The sequence below is a fragment of the Podarcis bocagei genome (genome assembly GCF_964188305.1).
Source record: "Podarcis bocagei genome assembly, chromosome: 8".
NCBI classification, from domain to species: Eukaryota; Metazoa; Chordata; class Lepidosauria; order Squamata; family Lacertidae; genus Podarcis; species Podarcis bocagei.
Genome location: NC_138133.1, coordinates 38,858,140 through 38,884,421, shown reverse-complemented (window position 1 = coordinate 38,884,421; position 26,282 = coordinate 38,858,140). Strand labels below are relative to the sequence as shown.

Below are 26,282 nucleotides of genomic sequence, written 5' to 3'. Positions count from 1 at the left end.
TACCTAATTTTCTACTTCAGTTAACAGCTCTCTATATGTCGGGGAACCCAGTGTAAATTAAGCCAGCTAAAAGGGTGGTGAAACTCAAACTCTATTTAAAGGCTCGTTTTCCCTCTGCCAGACTTAGTTTAGGCTGGCTCCAGTCAACAGTAGTCCTGTTCCAGAATTTAGATATGGTGTACTTTACCCTGCCTTAACTTAAATTTAGCACAAGCTTTTTGTTTATAGGATTATCCTGCCAATGTACCAGTCTTTTTATGGGCACTTTCAAGGTTGATAAAACATTTCATATGTTGACTAAAAAAAAAGATACTTCCAGGAAAAATAAAAATAAACATTTATTATGACAAATTTTCTAAAATCTATTCATATTTTTGTTTTAGTTTGTTGCAGAGAGAAATTTAAAATGCAAATCATTTGCAGATGGAAAAAGTTATTAAAAATGCATTAGGCTCCAAAATGGATCTGTACACACTCATAACATATTCATAACAAATTCATCCCTTATGGCAATTAAACTAAAAGAATTTTCACATCATCAACCAATAAATCTCACTTAATTTGAAAGCAGGTGAAAAAAGAGACAATTGAAATGACTTGTACTAAAGCAGCAACCGTTAATGGCAATTAAAGGAGGGGCTACCTCAAAGCATCAAGCATATTTAACTCTTTCTGGTTGCATTTTTCAGATTACATGCTTCATTTTTAGCTTTTGTCCCAGCAGCTCTTGAACTGTTTTAGTGTAACTAACGTATGAGGAAGACAACCACAGGGGCTGCAGGAGCATAGGAAGCTCTTTTGGGAGATTCTAAATCATGGGTAGGCAGACTAAGGCCCAGGGGCCGGATCCGGCCCAATTGCCTTCTAAATCCAGCCCACGGATGGTCCAGGAATCAGCGTGTTTTTACATGAGTAGAATCTGTGCTTTTATTTAAAATGCTGGGTTATTTGAGGGGCATAGGAATTCGTTCATTCCCCCCCCCAAAAAAAAAATTTAGTCTGGGCACCCCACAAGTGGACTGGCCCCCTGCTGAAAAAGTTTGCTGACCCTTGTTCTGAATGAACCTGGTTCATGTGAACCAGTGCATACATATGGAAGCTATATTTGTGGCTGTTGCATTGCGTACAATTAACTGTGGCTTTAAAAAAAAAATACTGTGGCCGCATGTATAGCATAGCTGTCTCATGTCCTGAACTGGTGCATTGTGTGACATCATTGGCAGATCTTGGGGTCTCAAATTTCAGCAGCACCCTCCGCATCTCACACGCCATTCTAAATCATAGTGGTGACATCCCCAAGGCTCTGCACGCAGTTCAGCCAAACCATTTGCGCTCTCCTAAATCCGCCTCTGATGGCATCATAAAAACCATCTTTCTCACTGGTGGCATCCTGTGTTGGAGCTGGAACTTAACGAGTTAAGTTATTCCCATGATGCCACACCATTCTGACGTCAGCTTTAGAAGCTGGGAGGAGTCTTGGGAGGAGTTCGTCAGTCCCACTGTGTACTCTGTGGGGAAAAGACGCAGTCTTGGTATGGCTGCTAATAGTCCTGGAAATTCCTGAGAAATGTTGGAATAAATGCTGTATATAGACAAACGGGACTCTGTGTGTTTGTCTGGAAGCTGAATCAAGCTGGTGACAGTTTTACACCGCTGTGCGAAGCTCTGCTAAGTCGTGACGGAAAGGAGCAGGGGCGGAAGCGTGCCGGGCAGCCATAAAACGCTAATCGAGGTTCGTAAATCAATTAGCGGGAGTCACGGCTGATAAAAAAGCCACAGGTTATGGGTTCATAAATCATCGCTTGTAAAACAGTCACGGGAGCTGTAAACTCTGCGGTGTCGAGCAGAGGCGGCAGGAAGTGCAGGCAGAAGCAAACAAGCAAGCTGCAAGACGCAGAGAAGTGCCTGTGTTGCTGAGAACTGCGAAGAGCTGAGGTATCGTTTCCCCAGGGAGAAAAGCCAGAGGAGCTGACGTTATCGTAAGTACAGCTTGGGGCCCCCTTGGGAGAACGGAAGAAGATGGCGGACGGCCATGACTCATTCTCCGTGCCTTTCGAAAAATTAAACGGCCAAAATTGGGGAGAATGGAGCAGAAAGCTGAAGGCCTGGCTGGTAGCCAAGGGTCTGTGGGACGCGGTCTTAAGGCCTCCACTGCCTCAACCAGCCGCCGGAGCTGCAGCAGCAGTACTTGCAGATGCGCATGCTTCGCAGAGAAAAAATCAGAAGGCCCTGGGAGCTATAGTGCTCAGTTTGGAGGGTTCAGAGCTGCCCCATGTGGAGGGTTTGGAAACCGCGCATGAAGCTTATGCTGCTCTTGAACGAGTGCACCACAGGACCACGGCTGGTGCTAAAATCCACACCACCAGGCGTTTGTTCGAGATGAAGCTGCGTCCAGGTGGGGACATAAGACAGCATGTTACAGAGATGCTCTCTGTGTTTAATGAACTGCGGCTGTTGCAGGTGAACTTTACAGATGAATTACAGGTTTATATTTTGCTAAGCTCTCTGGACAAAAGTTATGACAATTTATGTCTAACTCTGGAATCTATGAGTCCGCAGGATCTGACTTTGGCGTACGTCACAGGACGCTTGGCCGACGAACAGGAAAGACGCATCAGGGAGAGCAAGTCTGGTGCAGGTAGCTCCACCGGGAAAAAGGGGGGGGCGAAGCAAGATGAGAGCTTTGTTCAGGCTTTTGCAGCTCGTCGGTGTTACGTGTGTGGATCTCACAGTCATTTGAAAAGAGACTGCCCACAGAAAGGGAGGGCAGCTGGACTCAAGGACACCTCTCATGGGAACCAGGCGGGTTTCCATGGGAACCAGTCTGGGAGTTATCAGCCTGGGAACGCAAGAGGAGGACGTGGAAAGCAACGTGAGGAGACGTATCAGATAGCAGCGAGCATGGCTTTGTTCGAAGACAGCCGTGTGGAAAATTCCAAGTTTCATTTTGTTATTGACTCTGCAGCTAATCGCAATTTGATTCCAGAGACACCTGCTGTCGAGAGGTGGAACTGCACGGCAATCCCTGCCGGGAAATCTGTACTGTTTGCAAATGGACAGAGAGGAAATCTAACTAACATTGTAAATCTGCATTTTCGTATTTTGCAGGAAACGCTGGAGTGTTGTACCGTTCCTGGGATGCACCACTGTCTTTTATCTGTGCCTTATTTACTGAAAAAGGGATTTACGGTTTCTTTTCAGGATGATGTATGCACAATCTCCAAGGGAGGGAGGATGCTTGCCAAGGTTAAAAAGGGGCAGAATGATCTTTTCATTCTTAAAACGTCTCTGGAGGGTGAGGGGAAGGTTGAGAAAGCACAGGCCCTATGTGCTGAGATTCCCGCTCATGTGCAATGTGCACATATTTGGCATGCTAGGACGGCTCATAGTTCAGTAGAAGAACTACAGGTGCTGCCGGAAGTTACTAAAGGGTGTAAGATTTTAGAATGTGGACATGCTGTAAGTTGTGTAACTTGCAAGCTGGCAAAGATGAAAGGATGCAGTTATCCAAAGATTGAGAGGATAACCACTAGGCCTTTTGAGCAAATTCACATAGATTTGTGGGGTCCTGTAAAGGAACCAAGTCTGGGAGGGTCAAGGTATCTGCTCTTGATACAGGATAATTTTACACAGAATTCCTGGACTCACGGTCTCAAATCCAAGGATGATGCAGCGCAGCTGATCAAACTTTGGATTGAGGAGGTGGAGCAAAGATTTTCCACCAAAGTGCAGGCTGTCACAAGTGACAGGGGAGCTGAGTTTACAGGTTCTGCTTTGCAGAAGTACTTTCGCAAGAAAGGAATACGTCACACAGTGACTGCACCCAATCAGGGGGGGGAGGCAGAGCGGAAGTGTCAGGCTCTGATTAAAACTGCTCAGGTGTTGCTGAAAGATTCTGGGTTACCTCCAAGGTTTTGGCTGGAGGCAATCAAGTATGTAAGCTTCACCTGGAATCGCACCTACAATTCCATGGTAGGGGACACACCGTTTGGGTTGTTGCATGGCAGGAAACCCCAGATTCATTTTTTGCGCAGGTTTGGGTCACATGCATCTGTGTCAGTACCTGCAGCGTTGCAGGGGCCAGATGGATCCAAGTTCCGGAAAATGATCTTCTGTGGGTATGAGCCAACAGCAAATGCATGGAGGTTTGCATTTCCATCAGGTGATCAGAGTAAGTTACTGATCAGCAAGTACGCTGAGTTCTATGAGCAGGATGAAAAGTCACAACCTGCTGTCAAGCGTGATGTTCTCTCAGAGTGTCTCTCTGATTCAGAACAGGAAGATTCTGAGGGGGAGGAAAGGAAGAAGAAACTGAGTCTGATGATGACGATCAGGTAACTGACCAAAGTCAGGAACAGGAGGAGGTATCTGTAGTTTCTCCACAGGTTAAGAGAACACCCAAAAGCGAGCCCAGTTCTCCGGTGAGTGTAATGGAGAAGGTTCGAAAACGGTTTAAGTCGGAAGGGGAATCCCGTGAGGGTGAGGACACAGGTCCTGGTGGCAGTGAGTCAGAGATAACATCTGAGTTTATGCCCAGAAGGTCTAGTCGCTCAACAAAGGGCATTCCACCTGAAAGGTACCAGGCGACACATGCGTGGGCCTGGTTCGCACAGTGTGATTCTGGAAGTGTTGAAGGGGTTCAACAGGTGCCTGGGAAAGATGCTGGGAAGGAGCACAAAGCAAAGGGAAAGGTGTTGAACTCAAAAAGGTCTTGTCAGAAGGCGTGGCAAGGGGGGTGTTGGAGCTGGAACTTAACGAGTTAAGTTATTCCCATGATGCCACACCATTCTGACGTCAGCTTTAGAAGCTGGGAGGAGTCTTGGGAGGAGTTCGTCAGTCCCACTGTGTACTCTGTGGGGAAAAGACGCAGTCTTGGTATGGCTGCTAATAGTCCTGGAAATTCCTGAGAAATGTTGGAATAAATGCTGTATATAGACAAACGGGACTCTGTGTGTTTGTCTGGAAGCTGAATAAAGCTGGTGACAGTTTTACACCGCTGTGCGAAGCTCTGCTAAGTCGTGACGGAAAGGAGCAGGGGCGGAAGCGTGCCGGGCAGCCATAAAATGCTAATCGAGGTTCGTAAATCAATTAGCGGGAGTCACGGCTGATAAAAAAGCCACATCCTGAACGTGGAACATCCTCTCCTTGAACGTTCAGCTGGTGATCTATTCAGCATCAGCCCAATACTGATTTATTTGTCAAGCTTTTAAGTGTTGAGATGCTATGGAGCTACCCACAGCAATGGCTGGTTTTATAAATTTTAATTGATTTGAGTATTAGATTTATCAGCTGCTCTTTTGTATTATTATATTATGTCTTGTATTTATTTATGTGCTTTCAACTTGACCTGGTTTCAAGAATAACTGGATCTGGGGGGAAGAAACCTAAATAAATAAATATATGTCTCTGATACGGTGTTTTTGGTTAATTGAGAAATCATCAAACCATTTATGCAGACACCAGAGACACCATATGCTCTTCAGTTGTTCACATTGGAGCTAATGTCTGCGTAGATCATTGTTTTTACCATAGCACATTAGTACATTATAACCAGCAAGGAAGGGAATCTGGGATTTCATTGTTTCTTTAACTCAGATCCTGATGTAGGCTATTGTTTTGTTTTTAATGAAGTCTAGTTACTCATTTTGGGAACGCAGGTGACACTGTGGGTTAAACCACAGAGCCTAGGACTTGCCGATCAGAAGGTCGTCAGTTCGAATCCCCACGACAGGGTGAGCTCCCGTTGCTCAGTCCCAGCTCCTGCCAACCTAGCAGTTCAAAAGCACATCAAAGTGCAAGTAGATAAATAGGTACCGCTCTGGCGGGAAGGTAAATGGCATTTCCGTGTGCTGCTCTGGTTCGCCAGAAGCGGCTTAGTCATGCTGGCCACATGACCTGGAAGCTGTATGCTGGCTTTCTCGGCCAGTAAAGTGAGATGAGCACCGCAACCCCAGAGTTGGCCACGACTGAACCTAATGGTCAGGGGTCCCTTTACCTTTAGTTACTCATTTTAAATTACAGGTGTGTTTTGCTGTTGGCACGCTTACTAAAAATGTATTGCAGATTGGTAGCTTGTTTCACAATTGAACGCACACAAGTATACAGATTATGTCACTAGCTCTCTGTGTGCGATAAGTGCCTTTGTATTGAGTTGTCTTATTATATTGTTAAATTATATTCAAATATTTCATTTTTCAAATTTGCATCCTGCAAATGGTCCTCAAGATAAACAACAGTAATAACAGAAATATGTTTATATTAGAGTTGTGTATACTGTTGTACACTGCCTCGATATTTGGGGTGAGTGGAGTGTATGTCCAGGGCAGCCATTGGCTTACCAAGGGCACTCCATGTGTTGGTGACATGGGACCTTCAGGTTGGGTGGGGTTCCTCCTGCTGTGGCAAAGGGGGTGGCTCCTGCTAAGCAAAGCACAGAGTAGCCGACTGGAGCAGGAGGGGTGGTTGTTGAGAGTGGCCTCCACTGTCACCTGCCTTGCTGCAGGTGTGGTTCTCCTGAATTGCAGCGAGTGGTGGTACAGCTGCTGCCTCTTCTTTAGCTGCAAGGCAATCAGATAGTGAAATGGCAATGAGGGCTAGTGGTTGTATGTGGCTCCCTGAAACTGGTGACCTTTTATGTGTCTTTTGTGAAGCTGCAGCATACTCAGTTTATGCCACTCCCACCATTAGCAGAGGTGAATTTGCTACACCCCAACCTCCTTACCTGAAGGCGACTCCATTCGAATTCCCTAAGGCAGGCATGTGCAAAGTCCATTTCGGGAGCCTAACATGGCCTACCGGTCAGTTTAATCTGGCCCCTGTGGCAGTTTATTTCCTGGGGTAAAATCCTAAAAAAAAAAGCTCAACAACTTCAATCCTAAAAAAAGGTCACGACCCTTCACTTCATCAAGTCTGGTCCTCTTTGAAAAACGTTTGGACACCACTGTGTTGTGGAAACCTTGTGGTGGTAAGTGAATCCTACGAGTGAGTCTACAGCATCCTCATTTTATATCCTGTTGCTGCTTGGGCTGCCTGGGCTTGATTTGTGATTATCAGTTCTTTCCCATTCTCCCATTGTGTTGATCTGCTGGAACCTAAGCTGCTCAACCCACTGGATTTGAACTCAATATTTGCTTCTGAAGTAAATATTTATATACCACTTAGTTACCAATGTTTCTAAGCAAACAATTTGAAAAGCATACAATGGATGAGATTGATTAAAATAATTTGTCAAAACAGAAAAAAATCTTTAAATTATCAACTGAAATAAATAAGTCTCTGCCAAGTGTTTGAGGTTCAGTAGGAAAGGAACAGCAGTAATCTTGGTGCAAAGGAAGTTCCACAGAATTGGGCTACAGTACTGAATGTGCAGTTTGTGGTGGATATGAGTCCTGCATCTGAGCCTTGCAAGGCCAACTGACAGGCTGCCTGAAAACCCTAGGGGTCAGGAACGAATCCTTAAGGTACCAGGACACAAGCTGTTAAGTGTCTTATAAATTAATACAAGAACTTTGATCTTGTACTATGGTGGACAGAAATGACAATCCTGCTTTATGCGTTATTATTTCAATGTAACCACATTTTCATTAACATCAACAGCTGGCAATAATTTCAAGGACATCTGCACATCTGAGTAATTTTAAGCTGTTAAATAACTGTTTTGTTAAGTAGCTTTTGATGTGTATGTGTGTATGTGTGTGTATATATATATATATATATATATATATATATATATATATATATATTTGCTTTCGTAGATTTTCACGGGTACAGGAATGCAGGTTTTGGTGTCTTCGGGTGTCTTCCCGTGTAAGAGTTGGGGTGTCTAGGCGACGTTTCGACGAGGTCTCACTCGTCATCTTCAGGCTGGTGCTTTCGGCTTCTTGTTACTGGAACAGAGCAGGATCTCAGTGTTTGAGTTCCTATAAATACTGTTGAGGGGGTGTGGTGTATAGCCTCCAACGTTCTGGGCAGAGAGGAAGTTCCCAGGTTAGTGTGCCTTTTCTTCTTTTGTTCATTAATTACTTGAGGGATATCTTGAGTGATTTCTTGAGTGATATTCTGAGTACCAATTAGGAGGGTCATTAGGTGTGGATTAGTTGCTAAAGCTTTCGTGTCTTGACCTCTTGAGCTTGTGAAGAGTTTTTTCTGAGAAGATGGCTGTACTGCAAATAGTTGTGCTCTGGCTTGGCTTCGTGTATAGGGGCAAGCTGTGGTTTTGTGCCCTGTGCCAGCCAGATCTGTGTAGGGATTGCAGGGGGGTGCAGCATCCGGAGGTGCCACTATGGTTTGGCTACTGGATGGTGTCTGTAATTTATCTGTGGAGAGGGTCTGGGTTTGGGTCTGGTGTGGTTGATTGGAGATGGCGTTCTGTGTGCCTCTGGTTCTGGTGTCGGTTTTTGTGGGGAGGGCTAATTTCCAGATGTCTGGCAGGCGGGACGTGTCGTCACGTTTGTTCATGTTGTGAGGGTGTTTCTCTATCTCGATGGCTTCCATGATTATTCTCTTGTGGTGATGTTCCATGTTAAAGAGCAATTTGGAATCTGCAAAATTAATTTCGTGTCCTGTTTCTTTCATGTGTTGGTAAAGAGAGGAAGTTTTTTCTTCTTTTTTGACGGCATTCTTGTGTTCTGCGATACGTGCATTTATTCGTCTGTTTGTTTGTCCAATGTACGTGGCTGGGCAGACTTTGCAGGGTATTTCATAGACCCCTTGGTTTTCTAACTGGATTTTATCTTTGGGGTTTCTGAGGATATTGGCTATTTTTTGGTTGGTGCAAAAGGCTGTTTTGATATTGTGTTTATGGAGGATTTTGCTAATTTTATCTGTAGTGCCCTTGATATAGGGAAGGAGGGCCATGCCATTGTTTTCTTCTGTGTCTTGGTTTTTGGGGGGTGTTTCTTTTTGGATTAGCTTCAAAAAGAATCAATCCAAAAAAATCCAAAAAGAAACACCCCCCAAAAACCAAGACACAGAAGAAAACAATGGCATGGCCCTCCTTCCCTATATCAAGGGCACTACAGATAAAATTAGCAAAATCCTCCATAAACACAATATCAAAACAGCCTTTTGCACCAACCAAAAAATAGCCAATATCCTCAGAAACCCCAAAGATAAAATCCAGTTAGAAAACCAAGGGGTCTATGAAATACCCTGCAAAGTCTGCCCAGCCACGTACATTGGACAAACAAACAGACGAATAAATGCACGTATCGCAGAACACAAGAATGCCGTCAAAAAAGAAGAAAAAACTTCCTCTCTTTACCAACACATGAAAGAAACAGGACACGAAATTAATTTTGCAGATTCCAAATTGCTCTTTAACATGGAACATCACCACAAGAGAATAATCATGGAAGCCATCGAGATAGAGAAACACCCTCACAACATGAACAAACGTGACGACACGTCCCGCCTGCCAGACATCTGGAAATTAGCCCTCCCCACAAAAACCGACACCAGAACCAGAGGCACACAGAACGCCATCTCCAATCAACCACACCAGACCCAAACCCAGACCCTCTCCACAGATAAATTACAGACACCATCCAGTAGCCAAACCATAGTGGCACCTCCGGATGCTGCACCCCCCTGCAATCCCTACACAGATCTGGCTGGCACAGGGCACAAAACCACAGCTCGCCCCTATACACGAAGCCAAGCCAGAGCACAACTATTTGCAGTACAGCCATCTTCTCAGAAAAACTCTTCACAAGCTCAAGAGGTCAAGACACGAAAGCTTTAGCAACTAATCCACACCTAATGACCCTCCTAATTGGTACTCAGAATATCACTCAAGAAATCACTCAAGATATCCCTCAAGTAATTAATGAACAAAAGAAGAAAAGGCACACTAACCTGGGAACTTCCTCTCTGCCCAGAACGTTGGAGGCTATACACCACACCCCCTCAACAGTATTTATAGGAACTCAAACACTGAGATCCTGCTCTGTTCCAGTAACAAGAAGCCGAAAGCACCAGCCTGAAGATGACGAGTGAGACCTCGTCGAAACGTCGCCTAGACACCCCAACTCTTACACGGGAAGACACCCGAAGACACCAAAACCTGCGCATATATATATATATATATATATATATATATATATATATATATATATATATATGTCTATATATAACTTTTCTCCTTTCACGTTCAAAAGAGGGAAATATATGCACACAACAAACATGCATTAAATTTTGGCTTTTCAGCTGAGCTGTTGGCCAGGGGAAAGTAACCTCGCTGTGCTGGCAGCCTTTATGGATGAGGTAGCTATTCTTCGGTTTTGGCAGCATTATTGCAGTCTGTTTCAAAAGACAAAGTGAAATAGCTTGACGAGTACTCTGCCTTACTGCTTAGTGAAAGGTACCCAACATGCATAATTTGCCCTGATCGAGCTTGGCAGTCTTGGCACGTAGAGACTGTGGAATGCTTAATGTATGTTCTAAAATAATATAAATACTGTAACCAGTTTAAATGAGCCCCACCACCCAGGCTTTTAGATTTCATAAAAGAGATTTCATAGGGATCCAGACCGCCTGAAAACCGTTGTTTATACGGTGCAATGGGATGACCATTCTTGGCCACTGTGTAGTATCCAAAAAAATATTTATCTCTAAATTGAACAGGAAAAATAACAGGCACTTAGAATGTAAATGTTTAATGTTTAAAAAGTAAAACAGTGAATTTGGTAGATAGTTTAGCTATCAGTAGAGAAATTGACTTATCTCTTGAGAAATAGTAAAAGGGCATAAAATGCCTCTTGTCACCCCTGTTGATGTAGTATGTTGCCTCATTGAAATACAGTGAAATGGCCCAGCAGATCAAATCAGCTGGGGAAAGGTCAAGATAATGGCCAAGGTTTTAAGGCCTATTTCTGGATGCATCAAATATTAATTAAAACAATGGCTTCACAGTGTGAAGTAATGAGTTGCCAAAAGTTGTAAGCACTTCTGAGAACAAGCATCCCACTAAAACCCCATGAACTGCAACAGCTATAACTATCTGCTTTACCATCAGAAGCCTGCTAACAGGATGAATGCTTATAGCAACTATCATACCAACAAAATCCAATCCTACCAGCATACCACTCTCCATGAAGCTATCCACCATAGTCATAGCTGTGCTAGGAGCTTCTCTTCGCCCTACAAATTGGAAATGAAACAGCAAATGAAACACCAAAAGTTCTGAAGCCAATGAGGCTTTTTTTTATTTTTATTTTTTTTTAATTTTTTAAAAAAACCTTTATTGCGTTACATCAATTAAAAAAACATAAATACATCATCCATAAAAACAAACACAAAAGAAAAAGTATATCGAAAGAATTTAGAATACAAAACCAATTTCAAGTTCCCTACTACTTAGGTACACATATCTTATACGAATCAAATTCATTATCTGACTTCCCACCACCACGTCGAGAGCCATAACTCAACAATATATTCAGCAGTGTCTTCATCTAGTCGTAGTTCGTACCTCGCGGTTTTTATATCGTACCCACTGTAATTTTTACATTTCCCCAAGTCAACTCCATGTATGAGAGAAATTTATTCCAGTCGTTAATAAATTTGTTATTTCTCTGTTGCCTGATCTTTTGAGTCATTATTGCTGTATCCATGTACTCAATTAATTTGTTCTGCCAGTCGCTGATCGTTGGGATATGAGATGTTTTCCAACTCTGTGCTAACAGTATCCTTGCGGATACTGTCGCATACTGGAAAAAAGTTTGGTCGTCTTTATTAATTTCTTCTCCTATCATTCCTAGAAGGAATGCCTCGGGCTTTTTTGGAAATGTATACCTTAGGACCTTTTTTAACTCATCATATACCAACCCCCAAAACCTTTTTATTTCTTCGCAGGACCACCACATATGGAAGAAATCTCCCTCTTTCTTCCTACACTTCCAGCACGTCTTGTCCCCGGTTCTATACATTTTAACTAATTTTGTTGGTGTGATGTACCACCTGTACATCATCTTTTCCATATTCTCTCGGAATCTGACGCAAGCTGAGAATTTCATGTCTTTAGTCCATAGTTTTGTCCATCTTTCATATTCAATGGGGTGTCCTAGGTCTATGGCCCACTTAATCATAACATCTTTGATTTCCTCATCCATTGTATCCCAATCTAATAGCTGGTTATACATTTTAGTTAGGAGTTTAGATTTTCCCTCTATTATTTCTAATTGGAATCTGGATTTGTTCTTACTCATTCCGGTTTTTTTATGTTCCCTCCAAATAGCATTAATTTGGTGGTATTGAAACCATCCCGCTAGTTTATCTTTTAATTCTTCGTAGGTTTTAATTTCCCATCCTTTTTCTGATCTTTTTAGGAGGTCGGCGTATGTCCATCTTTTACCTTCCATGTTTTGTTTCTTAATTATTAGGATGTCAACGGGTGACAGCCACCAAGGGATATCTTTTTCTACTAACCTTTTGCACCTGTTCCACACCTCCAACAGCGCACCTCTTATAATATGGTTGGAGAATCCTTTGTGTACTTTCCCCTTGTCTTGCCACAGGTACGCATGCCACCCATATCTAGTATTAAAGCCCTCCAAATCCAGTAGGTCCGTATTATCTAGAGCTATCCATTCCTTAGTCCAGCAGAGGCATGACGCCTCGTAGTATAATTGCAGGTTTGGCACTGCAAACCCTCCTCTATCCCTTCTGTCAGTGAGCAGCTTATATTTAATCCTGGCCCTTTTACCCTGCCAGATAAATCTGGAGAGGGTCCTCTGCCAATCTTTGAACATAGTTGTGCCCCTGACTACTGGGATATTTTGGAATAGGAATATCATCCTTGGAAGGATGCTCATTTTGATGGCTGCCATTCTTCCCTCCCAAGAAAGTTGTAATCTATTCCAGCTATCCAGGTCTCTTTTGCACTCTCTCCAAGTTCTATTGTAATTATCTTCCACCAGATTTATATTTTTTGGGGTAATCCAGATACCCAGATATTTGACCTTTTTCGATACCGTTAACCCGGATTCCATCTCGATTTTATTTTTTAGTTGTTCATCTACATTTTTTATCAACATCTTCGTTTTGTTTTTATTCAATTTAAAGCCGGATAGTCTACCAAACGTTTCCATTAACTCAATCATTGTGTTAATCCCATTTGCGGGGTCCTCTAATGACACTACTAAGTCGTCAGCGTAGGCCTTAACTTTGTACTCTTTTGTGCCTATTCTGATCCCTCTTACTTCAGATGTTTCTCTTATCTTGTTTAGAAGAGTTTCCAGAACCAAGATAAACAACAGGGGCGACAGAGGGCACCCCTGTCTTGTACCTTTAGTGATCTTAAATGAGTTAGTCAGGTTACTGTTGATAATTACTTTCGCTCTTTGATCAGAGTAAATCGACTTTATAGCTTCTAGAAATGGCCCTCTTATTCCAACCTTTTCCATGCACTTTGTAAGGAAGTGCCAGGATACATTATCGAAAGCCTTCTCAGCGTCTATAAAGACTAAGGCAGCGGGGATGTCAATTCTAAGATCCAAATATTCAATTATGTTAATTATATGTCTTACATTATCCTTAATCTGCCTGCCGGGCAGAAATCCGGCCTGGTCTTTGTGGATCGCTCTATTCAGGTATTTCTTTAATCTGCTAGCCATTATTCCTGCAAAGATCTTATAATCGTCATTGAGCAGTGATATTGGTCTGTAATTCTTTATATCGAGCGCATCCGAGTCTACTTTCGGAATTACCGTTATGTATGCCTCTCTCCATGAGTCAGGTATGTCTCCCCCTTGTAAGATGTTGTTGATTACGTTACACAAAACCGGGGCCAGATATTCCTCTAGGGTTTTGTAGTATTTTTGAGACAGGCCATCCGGGCCTGGGGCTTTCCCCGGTTTCATTTTCTTAATAATGTTCCTGACCTCTTCCACCGTTATTGGGTCATTTAAGAGTGCTTTTTCTTCTTCTAGTAGTTGTTCCCCTCCACTGCTTTCCAAATACCTGTTTATCTCATTTATATCCTCATCTTCCTTCTTTTTATACAAAGTTTCGTAGTACTGCTGGAACTTTCCCTTTATCTCATTAGGATCTTCTATTATTTGGGCTTCATGTTTAATTTTATTAATTACTCTTTGTTTTTTCCTTTTCCTCAGTTGCCACGCTAGTAATTTACCTGTTTTATTTGCCGACTCAAAATATTTCTGTTTCATCAGTTTTATTCCCCACTCTATTTCTTGGTTTATCAATGTTGAATATTGGGTTTGTAATAATTTACCGAGTTGTTTGATCTTTTCATCTTCAGGATTTTTTTATTAAGTTTCTCTCTGTTTCTTTTAATTGTTTAATTATTTCAACCTTTTTTACCTCTCTCAAGTTCTTTTTATATTTATTCTGTTGGATCAAGAAACCCCTAAGTACTGCTTTACTTGCATCCCAGACCACATCGATTTTTGTTCCTTTATTCAAGTTTTGATCAAAGTATTCTTTCAAGATGTTCTTTGCCTTACCGATTGTATCATCCTGTTCCAATAGGTGGTCGTTCATTCTCCATCTATAAGGACCTGATAACTTACACTTTATTTCCAAAAATATAGGATTGTGGTCCGAGAGTGTTCTGGGGTCTATTTCACATTTCACCGGTCTTGTCGAGAGCTCTCTGGAGACCCAGATCTGGTCAATTCTACCCCAGCTTTGATGGACTCCGGAGAAATGTGTAAACTGCTTTTCTGTTGGGTTTTTGAACCTCCAGATGTCAATTAAATCTAAATTTTCTTGGAGGTCATCAAAAGTTTTGGGGAGTTTCCCCTGGTTCCTCTTTCTCTTTTTTTCACTTCTATCTATCTCAGGTTCCGGGACTCCATTCATGTCACCAAGTACAATTAAATTGTGGTTTTCCAATTCTAACAGTACTTGTTCCAATTTTCTATAGAATTCAGTTTGGTTTGTGTTGGGGGCATAGATCGATACTACATTGATTCTTTCCCCTTGGTAGATAATTTGAACTCCGAGGATCCTCCCTTCTTCGTCTTTATAAATTAGTTTAGGTTCCAATTTCTCTTTCACATAGATTACCAAACCTCTCTTTTTATTCACTTCTGAGTTTATAAATTCCACTCCTAATTTTTTGTTAACCAGTATATGTTTGTGTTTTTTAGCTACATGGGTCTCCTGGCAGCAAATCACATCGCATTTTTTATTTCTCAGGACTTTCTCTATTTTATTTCTTTTTGATTTTTCGTTTAAACCGTTAACATTCCATGTTAGAAGAGTTAAAGACATTGCTAAAATTGTATATTGGGTTTATTCCAAACTATCAGTTCCTAACTTCTTCCTCCTCTTCCGTGTTCTCCTCTTCCACCTCACCCTCCTCCCCTTCCCCCCCCAGCTCCCCCAGCTCCCTCTCCCTCCCCCCCCACAGCCCCACCCTTCCCTCCTCCTCGATTCTCCCGTTTCCTGCGTCCTGTCTATCTATTGCTCTATCTTCCTTTTTACTCAACTCCCTTTCGTATCTCCTCAGAAACTTTTCTATCTCTAGTGGATTGGTCAGTTTGAATCTCTTATCCTTAAAAAAAGAAGGCGATTCCTTCGGGGAATTCCCATCTAAATTGAATATTATTCCTTCTGAGAACACCTGTTATATGTCTATATCCCTCCCAATGAGGCTTTTTTAACTCAACACTACACCACCTGCTGCCATCAACCTCACTGACGCTAGGACAAAGCATAGCTGTACACATTAATGTAATATGGTTTCAAAAATCGGGACCCAAAGGACTAGTTACCTTAAACCTCCCAAGCATCAAAACCAACACCCTAGTCCAAAAGGACTTCTAAAATCCTACCCAACAGTGTTTATCATCACCCATCAAGTTTAGATGATAATGACTATTACAAAATGTAACCTTTATGCATTTCTACAATTTGGAAGTGATGCATGTATGACCGGATTTCTATAGCTTTCTCCACCTCTTGTTACTTCATGTTAACATACTGTTCATCCTTTTCCTGGTGAAAAATTCCTGGTGTGTTTGTGTGGCCATACAGTGGAACCTGGGTTTTCGAACATAATCCATTCTGGAAGACTGTTCGACTTCTGAAATGTTCAAAAACCGAGGATCGATGGGCTGGCTGCAAAGTAAATGCAAAGTTAATGGGAAAAAATAAAAAAAAAGTGCCTCGGAAGCCCTTCGACTTCAGAGGCATGTTCGAAAATGGAAGCAATTACTTCTGGGTTTTTGGCATTCGGGTTCCGAAATGTTCCACTGTATTAGTCAAATGTAGAAGCAAGTAAGCAAGGAAAACAAGAAGAAGCAAACAATCTTGTAGCATCTTAATGGATATATTGTGGCATAAGTTTTATTGTGGCATAGTAAAGCCCATGTCTTCAAATGAAGTGGTATTTAGGCTATGAATCCTTATGCGTAATAAATCTATTAGTTTTAAGGGTGTCATAAGACCCTGTTGCTCATCCTCATCCTGTTTATTTTTTGTAGCACACTTCTCAGAAGCATCTTTCAACAAGTTTATGTGGGATGTCTTTCCTGACATACTGAGTAAAAATTTTAGAGGAATACATACGTCATAGCTCAGGGGTCAAGAATCACCAGAAGATCTCATAAAAATAGAATCTGAAATCCTTAATAACTTCAGACAGATATAGTCCTTAAATGGCACAAAGAACATAGTGGATTTTAACATGCTGTTGGTTCATGAAACTCTCTTCTCAAAAATGTGTGCTGTGCAAGGCCAGCTAGACAGGCAGAGTTGGGGTGTAGTAATTGTAAAATGATGCACGCTGGGGCAAAAAAATGCCAACTTCATAGATATGTTGATGAGTATTGATTGACCAAGAAAAGATAACTTAGGGTTGTGCTGCAGAGTTTAATGAAAATGTTAATCCAGAGCTGAAAAAGTCAGTGGAGGAAGAGTTGTTGGTTTGGTTCTGCATGGCTCTGATGGCTATTCTTTGGTCATCTTCACAATCCAGCTGCTGCACAACCTTCTGCCTAATGTTTGAGTTAAGGAGGTGGCCAGCATCACTATGCAGCTGCTCAGAATGGCCTGCTTCAATATTTTAAATAAATAAAATATCTCTGCAATTTCACAGTTGGGAGGGAAGCCAGCTGATGAGCAAGTTCACCAGGACAGTGTGCCACATCCCTTCGCTCCATCCCTTCATTTGCTGAAGCCTGCATCTAATGATAATACAGTGGTGCCTCGCAAGACGAAAAGAATCCATTCTTTGATTCTCTTTGTCTAGCGGTTTTTTCGTCTTGCGAAGCAAGCCCATTGACGGATTAGCGGATTAGCGCTATTAGCGGCTTTTAGCGGCTTATCTGCTGATCGGATCAGCTGATAAGCGGCTTAACAGCTTAGAAAAAAGGGGGGAAGGGGGGAAAAACCAGCAGGAACTCGCAAGACATTGTCGTCTTGCGAAGCAAGCCCATAGGAAATTCATTTTGCGAAGCACCTCCAAAACGGAAAACTCTTTCGTCTAGCGAGTTTTCCGTCTTGCGAGGCATTCGTCTTGCGGGGCACCACTGTAAACTGCTCTTGAAAAATTATTTATCACTTAATGAAGATGAGATGAGTCAATCCATATTTATTTAGTTTTCAGCTAATTTTTTTAAAGCCATATATGAAGGACTACTTTTAGTCTCACAGGGGAAATTCCAGAACTAACTCATACACGAAATGCAACCACATTAATAATTTCTTACTTGAATTAGACCCCTGGAATGCAATACATCATAAATGTTGCTTGGGAGGATAAGGGAGGATAAGGAGGATTTTTAAAATAAGTTTTTACCTTTATAATATGCCGTATTTTTTGCACCATAACACTCACTTTTTTCCTCCTAGAAAGTAAGGGGAAATGTCTATGCGTGTTATGGTGGAAATGCCTAGGGTTGGCATGCCTACGGATTTTCCTCCTCTAAAAACTACGTGCGTGTTATGGTCGGGTGCGTGTTATAGAGCGAAAAATATGGTACTTCACGAAAGAGATTGAGCCAAGAAAAAGTGAACACTGCCGCCTACAGTTTCCTTTTGTATGGAACTGATGGGGCATGGAAGGGGGCTAATTGCTTCAGGAGGAGGCCCTGAGATCAGAGAAATAAAGCAGGCAATTATAGCTGCTTTTCCTGCTCACAAGGAATTTGTGTTTGGCCTCCCCAGGGTCTCTGGTCAGCAACCGAAGGATGCCATTTCCTGATGCTGATTCTGGATGTGCTTTAGCTATCACTGACCATATCCTGTGTGATTTTTATGAGTTACCTAAAGCTTGCAGGTTAGGAACTCTGTGTGTCAAAATTATTGGCACCAGACCAGCCAGTCATACAAACTCCACTGGTTTCAGATGGAGGTAAGTGACCAGGTTTGTACAGGTGTTTGATTGGTTGTCTGGATTTGCTGCAAATACCACATTAAAACTGTAAAAGGATGCTCATTTCATCCCTGAGACACCTCTGCTTTCAGGGTGTGTAGACTATTGCTTAAATACCGCTAATCTTGTGCTAACGGGATCCTATCTGTTAAATCCTGAAAAGGCAAGTGCAGCTGTAAAGAAATGAACGGTGATCAGAATAAATGGCAGCTGTATTTGAGAACTCAGGAAACAAATATTTCAAGTTACTCTGTGTATCTATCTTTCCTTAAGAAAAACCTCACTAATTTGAGTGTTTAATTGCCTTTCACCTCTGAGATAATTAAGTGAGCAGAAAAAATACACTTGCACTGTGTTTAAATTGGCAGGTAGATGGTCTCAGTTACCATGGAAGTGAACTGTGATAACAAGGCCTTCAGTAGACTCACAGGATATAGGTTATGCTGTTTGAATGTCTGTTTGAGCATAGATATAATCTTATGTGTTATTATTTAAGCATTAAATTGGTGATAAAGCATTGCATGGAATAGGGCAAAATTATGTACAAGTGGTACCAAATTGCATTTTTTTAAAATGGAAAACTTCCACTGCTTTTTAAAAAAAATGTTTTAAGTTTTTGCACACTATCCTTGGGCATTCATACAAATCCTTGTGACTCTTTGCCATATGAGTGGCCATATATTTTTGAGTGTGCATGATTATCCATAATTTCTGTTATATAAGAAATATAAGGGTACTTTAGGCTTCAGAAAATATGCGGCTCCCATGGCAACTTTAAAGATTCCTGGAGATCAGCTCTTCAAAGAAGAAAGAGAATGTATGTGTGAAAAATTTCACACTTACTTTCCCTGGAGGACTCACTTTTCTTTCCTATTATAATCAGTAATGAGAGGGAAAGGCTATATGTATTCTTTTTTGGACATTTTTAGTAGACAAAAGTTTATTAAAAACACTACTAATGTTGTGTTTTGCTAATGCATCTAAAACTGCACAGGAGGCAGCAGTTAAGAGATCCTTGTCTCTGCTGCCACAGCAGGTGCTGTGATTCTCCAGCAGTTTGACTTCATCCCTAGAGGCACACTCCATTGTCTCTTGAGACACATGGATGCCAACAGAGAATGTAGATTAAATTTCATAGAACTGTGGAACTAATTTCACCAATTCTGCAAAATTTGCAAGTTCCTAAATGTGTTCTATATAGGAATATATGCACTAACAAGGAAAAAATAACCACAGTAACTAAGTTAAATATTATAAGGTGTTGTTTTTTAAAAAAATTCATTGACAAAGGACAAAGCTTTAGAATTAAAAAGCATAAAGTTGTCAGTGCCAGATGGCCTTCACTCAAAAGTTCTTAGAATCTAAATGTGAAATTGTTGAACGATTAACTAAATATGTAATTGATCGCTAAAAGCAGGCTTCATTCCAAAAGTGCTGAAATATGGCCATTAGCCAAGATAGCACCAGTGTTTAAACAAATTTGAGGGGAATCCAAAAAATTATTACTCGTCGGGCTATCTTCAAGCCCAAGTAAATGAATGAAAAACATTTTTTTAAGACAGACTAGAACTCATAAAAATATAGAAAATCACATTTTGCTAGGGAAAAATCAGCATGGCTTTTGCAAAAGGAAGTCCTTCTTTTAGTAAGCTTTCAGAATAATTTCACAGTCAACAATTATGCATGGTATAACTGGTCTATATCTACCTATCTGAAGTCTCCTTCACATGCTAAACCCAACAGAAGGGAACTTCATCTGTAGAATTCCCTAGCACTGCATTAAATACCTTCTCAAGTATCCATGCATTGCATATAGTTATCTGAATAGCAGCAGATTATACATATAGGCCTCTATGCAATCTGGAACTCTGCATGTGGAACTGATTGATGTTGGTTTACAAGTCTAGTTTGTGTGGAGTGCTCAGGTCATAATTTTCCTGGTTTGGACATCACAGGAAACAGATTTAATAAAGCAGGAAATCTTTTCTGAAGTCAGGAGTAAACAGTGAGAGGACCAAGTGCTCATTCCTACTCCCCCAAAAAACATGGTTTGTTTAACTGGGAGCATTGCTACTGAACTAGGTCTGTTCTTCAGATTAGCAGATACAGTGGTACCTCTGGTTATGAACTTAATTCGTTCCGGAGGTCCATTTGTAACCCGAAACCATTCTTAACATGAGGCATGCTTTCGCTAATGGCGCCTCCTGCTGCCGCCGCACCACTGGCGCACAACTTCCGCTCGCATCCCAGGGCAAAGTTCACAACCGGGAGCATCTACTTCCAGGTTAATGGAGCGCGTAACCTGAAGCATTTGTAAGGAGGGCAGTACGTAACACGAGATTTCGCTGTACAGGTGACCAAAGGGGATGATTCTGAACACAATCTTTGCTCTGTAGGAGCATCTGCAAGGATTACCAATGCAAATGGTTTTTTATAAGATTCAGCATCACCAGGTTTTTTTAAAAAAATATGATATTCTGGAAAATGTTTACTGCAAAATGATTTCAGTAATTTCTCAAATTCTAATAATAGCCATATAGTACAGTTTTTATCACTGACTGACTGAAATGCTACTTTAAAAGTTTATATGTAGCTTATAGTTCAGATCTTTGAAAGATTGTGATCCAATCTTTCCCCTTTTTTTCTATTCCAGAGAGAGAGAGGCTATGGGAATTCCAGTTTAGATTTCAGGAGAGAGGATTAACAGGGGGTGGAGAGAAGGAAACACACACACAGAGAGAGAGAGAGAGAGAGAGAGAGAGAGAGAGAGAGAGAGAGAGAGAGAGATGTAGAAGTTTACAAACACATTCCTAACTAATATGGGTACATCTGGATTGCATACCTGCTATCGTTCTCCAAAGCAAAGGACTCAGCATTTGCAGCTGCTTTATTCCTTTGCCCCTTGTTCTTAGAAGGAAAGCATAATCTTTATTGCTTAAAAAAGTGTGAAACAGCAGCTGCCCTGGGGCAGCTCTGACCTTTCTTTATTTTTCTACAGCAAATAAGAAACGAGTAGTTCTCTAGTTCCATTTTGTCCGGCAATATTTCTGTTCAGGCCAACTGATGATGCTATGAGGCCTTTTCAAGTCTGGTAAATGCAGCTACTGCAGTAAAACTTTAACTGGCACTTATAATGGCAATGGAGAGGGTTGCAACTGGGGCATTTAACTCTAAACAATAGGTTCCATTATTTAAGTTCCAAAGGGCCCAGACTTCCAAAGCACTTGGCTATCTGTGTTGCTAGCATCATATTGCCTCAGTGGCTTTCTGCAACTATACTACCTGAAGCAGTTTCCCTGGAGCAGTGAATATGGGTTTGACCTTGGACAAGGGAGGCTTATGCTTGCATTACTACTCAGTCCAAATACTCACTTGAATTGCCCTAAGCGTATCGCTGTTTCTCAGTTCCTACACATGACTGTGGTTGTTTCAAGGATAAAATAAGATGAAATATTATCGTATACAACAAAATGATACTCCTCTTGGAATTTTATGGTATAAACTTTCTTGCTCCAATGTGTACCCATCTAACTGTGTGAATATTGTGGTTGATTTCATGATGTTTCTCACAAAATGAAGCATGGAATCATGAGTTCCCCTATTTCTTGCACTTATCCCACCTTTCTTCATAGGCAGTGTACTAGGGTTCCCAGAGTCACCCAGCCAGGCACTGATAAAATCCAGACTGCCTTAGCTTCAGCTGGGTTTTCGCCTTACGTATATGCCTTTAGATTATTATCTGAAATCTGTATTTAATACATTATTTCAGTGCCGCAGATGGTGCCAGGAAGTTGAATGATTAGCATGCAGTGCCACCCACATGGTTGTGCTGAGAGGAATTCCGCCAGGGAATGCCTCAAACAATATGTGGTTTTCCTAATGTTTGTACAGTTTATTTGCTTCAACCTTCACTTCTGTGAAAGAGCTCAGAGTAGCTTAGGTATTATTCTCAAGTTGTCTCCTGGGCAGGAGGTTACATGGTTGCAGTGGCGTAGCGTGGGTTGTCAGCACCCGGGGCAAGGCAAGTAATTTGCGCCCCCTAACCCGTGGATTTTAGCTCTCGAGTGCGAGCGCTCCCCCCCAGATGTTGCGCCCGGCCCCCCTGCACCCCCCACGCTACGCCACTGGGGCTGGGGGCGAGCGAAGGAGCCAAGGACCCCCCCCAAAGGCTCAGCAGGAATTGATTAAATTTATTATTTGCGGAGCCCCCGCGGGCCGAGGCAGCCGAAGCCCCCTCCCCTCGGGCGCCTCCCCGCCCCCTCCTCTCCTTGGGCTGTAGGTGGAGCTCCAGATCCGGGCTTGGCGAGCGCCTCTCCTCCTCCCAGCCGGGTCGGGGGCTTCCAGCCGTGCTCCATCCTCGCCCCCCCCCCCCGCGGCTGAGACTTGCGCTGAGAGCCGGAGGCAGCGGCGCCCCCTTCTGCCGGGAGACCCTCGCCCGCCCGCCGGCTTCCTCTCGGAGGGTTTTGGGGAGCGCAGGGCGCAGCGAGGCCCCTCGGAGCTCTCCTCCCTCCCAGTCGGCAGAAGCAGCCGCCGCCTGTGGCTGGGCCGAGGGGATGCGTCGGGGTGCGGAGGCTGCCCGTGCTCGGCCAGGCGTCGGTGGCGGCAGCGGTGCTGCTGCAGCGGCTGCTCCTCCTGCGAGCAGTGAGTGGAGCGCAGCCGCAGCGGCAGCGGGGCGCGCGCGCTAGGGCGCAAGGCTGGCGGTGGCGGCGGGGAGCCCGGTGGAGGAAGGAACTTGTCCCTTCCCTCTGGACTCGCGCCCCCCCCAGATGTTGCGCCCGGTGCGGCCGGCACCCCTGGCACCCCCCACGCTACGCCACTGCATGGTTGTACATGCTTACATGCACAGTTACTGCACCATGCACCACTCACCAGCATTCTGTTCTCCTCAACCACATGGGCATCCCCATATGATTTGGCTTTTAGGTAACAACTATGTTGTTGGGATAACTTTCTAAAAAGTTGTGTATGATGGCCCCTGTGAAGTATACAGGTTTACTGTATTTTCCAGTCAAATGTTTACTCCATGCATCAATGCAGAAGTATAGACTAGCATCACAGATCCACCTATAATATATATATAGGAGAACAACAATGACTTCTGACAGACTCTTGCTCATTTCACCTTTTTTCAAGAAAGTAAAAAAGCTAAGCAATCTTTTAAAAATTTGGAAGTAGAACTAAAAATCATAAATTACTTTTAAAACATTTATTTGATAATTTGCTCCTTTCATGTTTTTTTTAATGTATTTTCCTTCTCTATAATATACAGAAGCAGCTAACAGCCATTATGAAATAAAGGTGTATGTCCAGGGGTGGCCAGATGAGACATTTTGTCTCTGGTGGTGGGTGCGGGTAGGGCAGTGGGTCAGGGCTGCCCTACATTCTTGCCACTCACCTCACTGAGATGACTGTTGCTGCCTCTGCTTTGCTTGCCACTGTTGTTTTAGTACCTGTGAAGACGACTAGCACCTCTCCATCTGAGACCTCTATGCCACCACTATGTCTTCTTCAGCCACACCCATCCCCACCACTAAGTCCTCCCTGTCCTGGCTTCTCACTATCTGCTTGCCATGCTGGAAGCCTCTGGCAATTGCTGTCACTGAGCTCCCCTTGAGGACGGGAAAGAGGGGTTCCAGCCACCCAAACTACACCCCAGCTGGAATGTAGTTCACTTTTTAAAAAATTATTAAAATGCAATAGCTGCTTCAATCCAAGGGGATTACCATAGCCAGGCTCCACGACTTCAGCACCATTCCTTGATCCTTTGCAGGCAGTTGGGAAGGGAAGTGGCGGAGGAAGAGGCAGAGTGAGCAGGAGTTGGCTCTTTACACTTTTCCTTGCTCAGTTTCTTTGCTTTGGTGCCGCCAGGCAGAAAGAAAGAAATCACTACAATATGCCCAGCTCAGGAAGTAATCTTTATCTACAGCGGGAGCTTCTGCCAAACCCTCCTTGCCACTTTTAAAAATGTTTTAGCTAGCAGTCTGAACACAAAGCTTCTGAGCCTTTTGTGTTAATATATTAATGCTCTTATGCTTTGCTGTCAGTGCTTGCTGGTGTCCACTGGCTCTCCCATGGCTGCTAGGGAGTCATAGGGATGTACCTCCTCCTGTTCAGACTCTCCCTGTCTCTCATCACTCCAAATGTTCTGCACGCTTCTGTAGCCCTACACCTTGTGCTGGGCATGCATACATACTCATAAGTCCAGTCCAGTTCTTTTCTTCCTCTGCATTCCCTTCCCACCACATAGTAGGGATGGGAAGGGGGCTTCAAAGCCATGCAAAGCACAGTCGTCTTCTTTTTAATGTCTTTAAATGTGCTTTTGCCCAGCTGGAGATTCAAGTCCTGCACCTGGAGGGGTCTAGGCAAACCTGGAAATTTCAGGTCAGACCTGGAGATCTGGCAGCTGTACACCTCCATGCTTGAGGAGCCTAGACTAATCAGAACCGACATCATGCACAACAGCTTTAAAACTGAGACTTTGGAGTCAGTCTTCCTCAGCTCTATTTCCCAATTCAAAAGATATGCAAAGCCTAAGTTTCCCCCTAGTAAGTTACAAAGAGGTTTAAGCAAACAAAGCAGCAAGTGTACATGCATCCAGTAAAACTGGTGTTGCTTGCTTCCAGAATAAATATTGCTCACTTAAAATGCAGTCTGGTAACTACTCAAACCCTAGAAATATTGACCAAGAAGCAGCTTAGCTAACTGCAGGCTGTATTGTGACATGTGGAAGGACCTACAGCGGATGAATCTGTTGGGCACCCCAGTACTTTCTGTCCAAGGCAGAACACTTTAGAAGCTAAATCATGGTGTTTTTTTTGGTGGTTTTTTTTGGTTTTTGTTTTTTACATAGCAGAACAAAGTTGGAACTAAATGTGTATAAACTTGTGCAAAGGTACTATAGGGTTCATAAAGCTCATGTCTTTGTGGGATTAGGCTCCTAAGGAAAAACTAAATAGTCTGTGGGAAGCCTCTAGAGAGCCTGGAAAACTAATTAGATCATACTTCAAGGTGTTTTTTGTTTGCTACAAGCCAGACACAAATTAGTCCCCAGTGTATACTTAATATCCATAACCCTATTTTCTGAGCTGATCCATTCTTAAGATTACTAGTCAAACCCTGATCATTGTGTTGTTTCCTCCTTTCTTGATGCTAATGTGAAATGTTTGTGTAAACCAAGAAAAGCAGAAAAAGAGCTTGCTTATTCTGCAGTTAATACATTTTGGTAACTTATTTCTTCACCAAATCCATAAAACCCATGCTAGTTTTCTTGGCTGATCTTTGCCCTTGGAATATTTCAGATGAATGCCAAAGTTGCATTTTCTGGTTCAGGCTTGGATATCCCTAGAATTACCATTTCACTTTAAAGTGAAAGAACTCCACATCAATGCAAAAGTATGTGGTGCTAATTGGCATGATGGATGAACTACTTTCTTCTTGCTGATGCTGTAGAGTTTTCTGAGATGGAAACTTATTTGCTGCTGCTACTGCAACAAATTTGCCAATTTAGGAATTCAGACAAGTGGCTTGTATTATGAAGTAATTCACAAAGCCAAAGCAGATGAAAATGAATAGGCTCTATCGCTCCAAGGTTCTCGAAGTATAATAAAAATAAATAAATCATGTGTGACAGAATGGTTATTCTAGAAACAATTCTGCAGCTCCAACACACGTGCACACAAACATTGTTTGATAAAGTCCATTCCACTGGTCATCAGAAAAATATGGGGACTATGATGAAAATTGAACATTTGGGGTTTTTCTCCTCCTGTTTATAAACCAAATTAAATTCTATATCTCTTCATTTTAAGGTAACTGAGCTGCACAACATCAAAAACATAACCAGACTGCCTCGAGAGACAAAGAAGCATGCAGTGGCAATTATCTTTCATGATGAGACATCAAAGACATTTGCCTGTGAGTCAGGTAAGCAATTATTACC

General features: G+C 42.6%; 1 protein-coding gene across 1 annotated transcript in view; it reads left to right on the top strand.

Moving 5' to 3' along the window:
* The window catches only part of DOK6 (docking protein 6), a 188,574-nt gene that overhangs the window by 82,575 nt on the left and 79,717 nt on the right, over window positions 1–26,282 (top strand). The window contains exon 3 of the mRNA XM_081205656.1: window positions 26,152–26,266. Coding sequence (XP_081061782.1) covers window positions 26,152–26,266 — 115 coding nt within the window. The remainder of the gene's footprint in view (window positions 1–26,151; window positions 26,267–26,282) is intronic.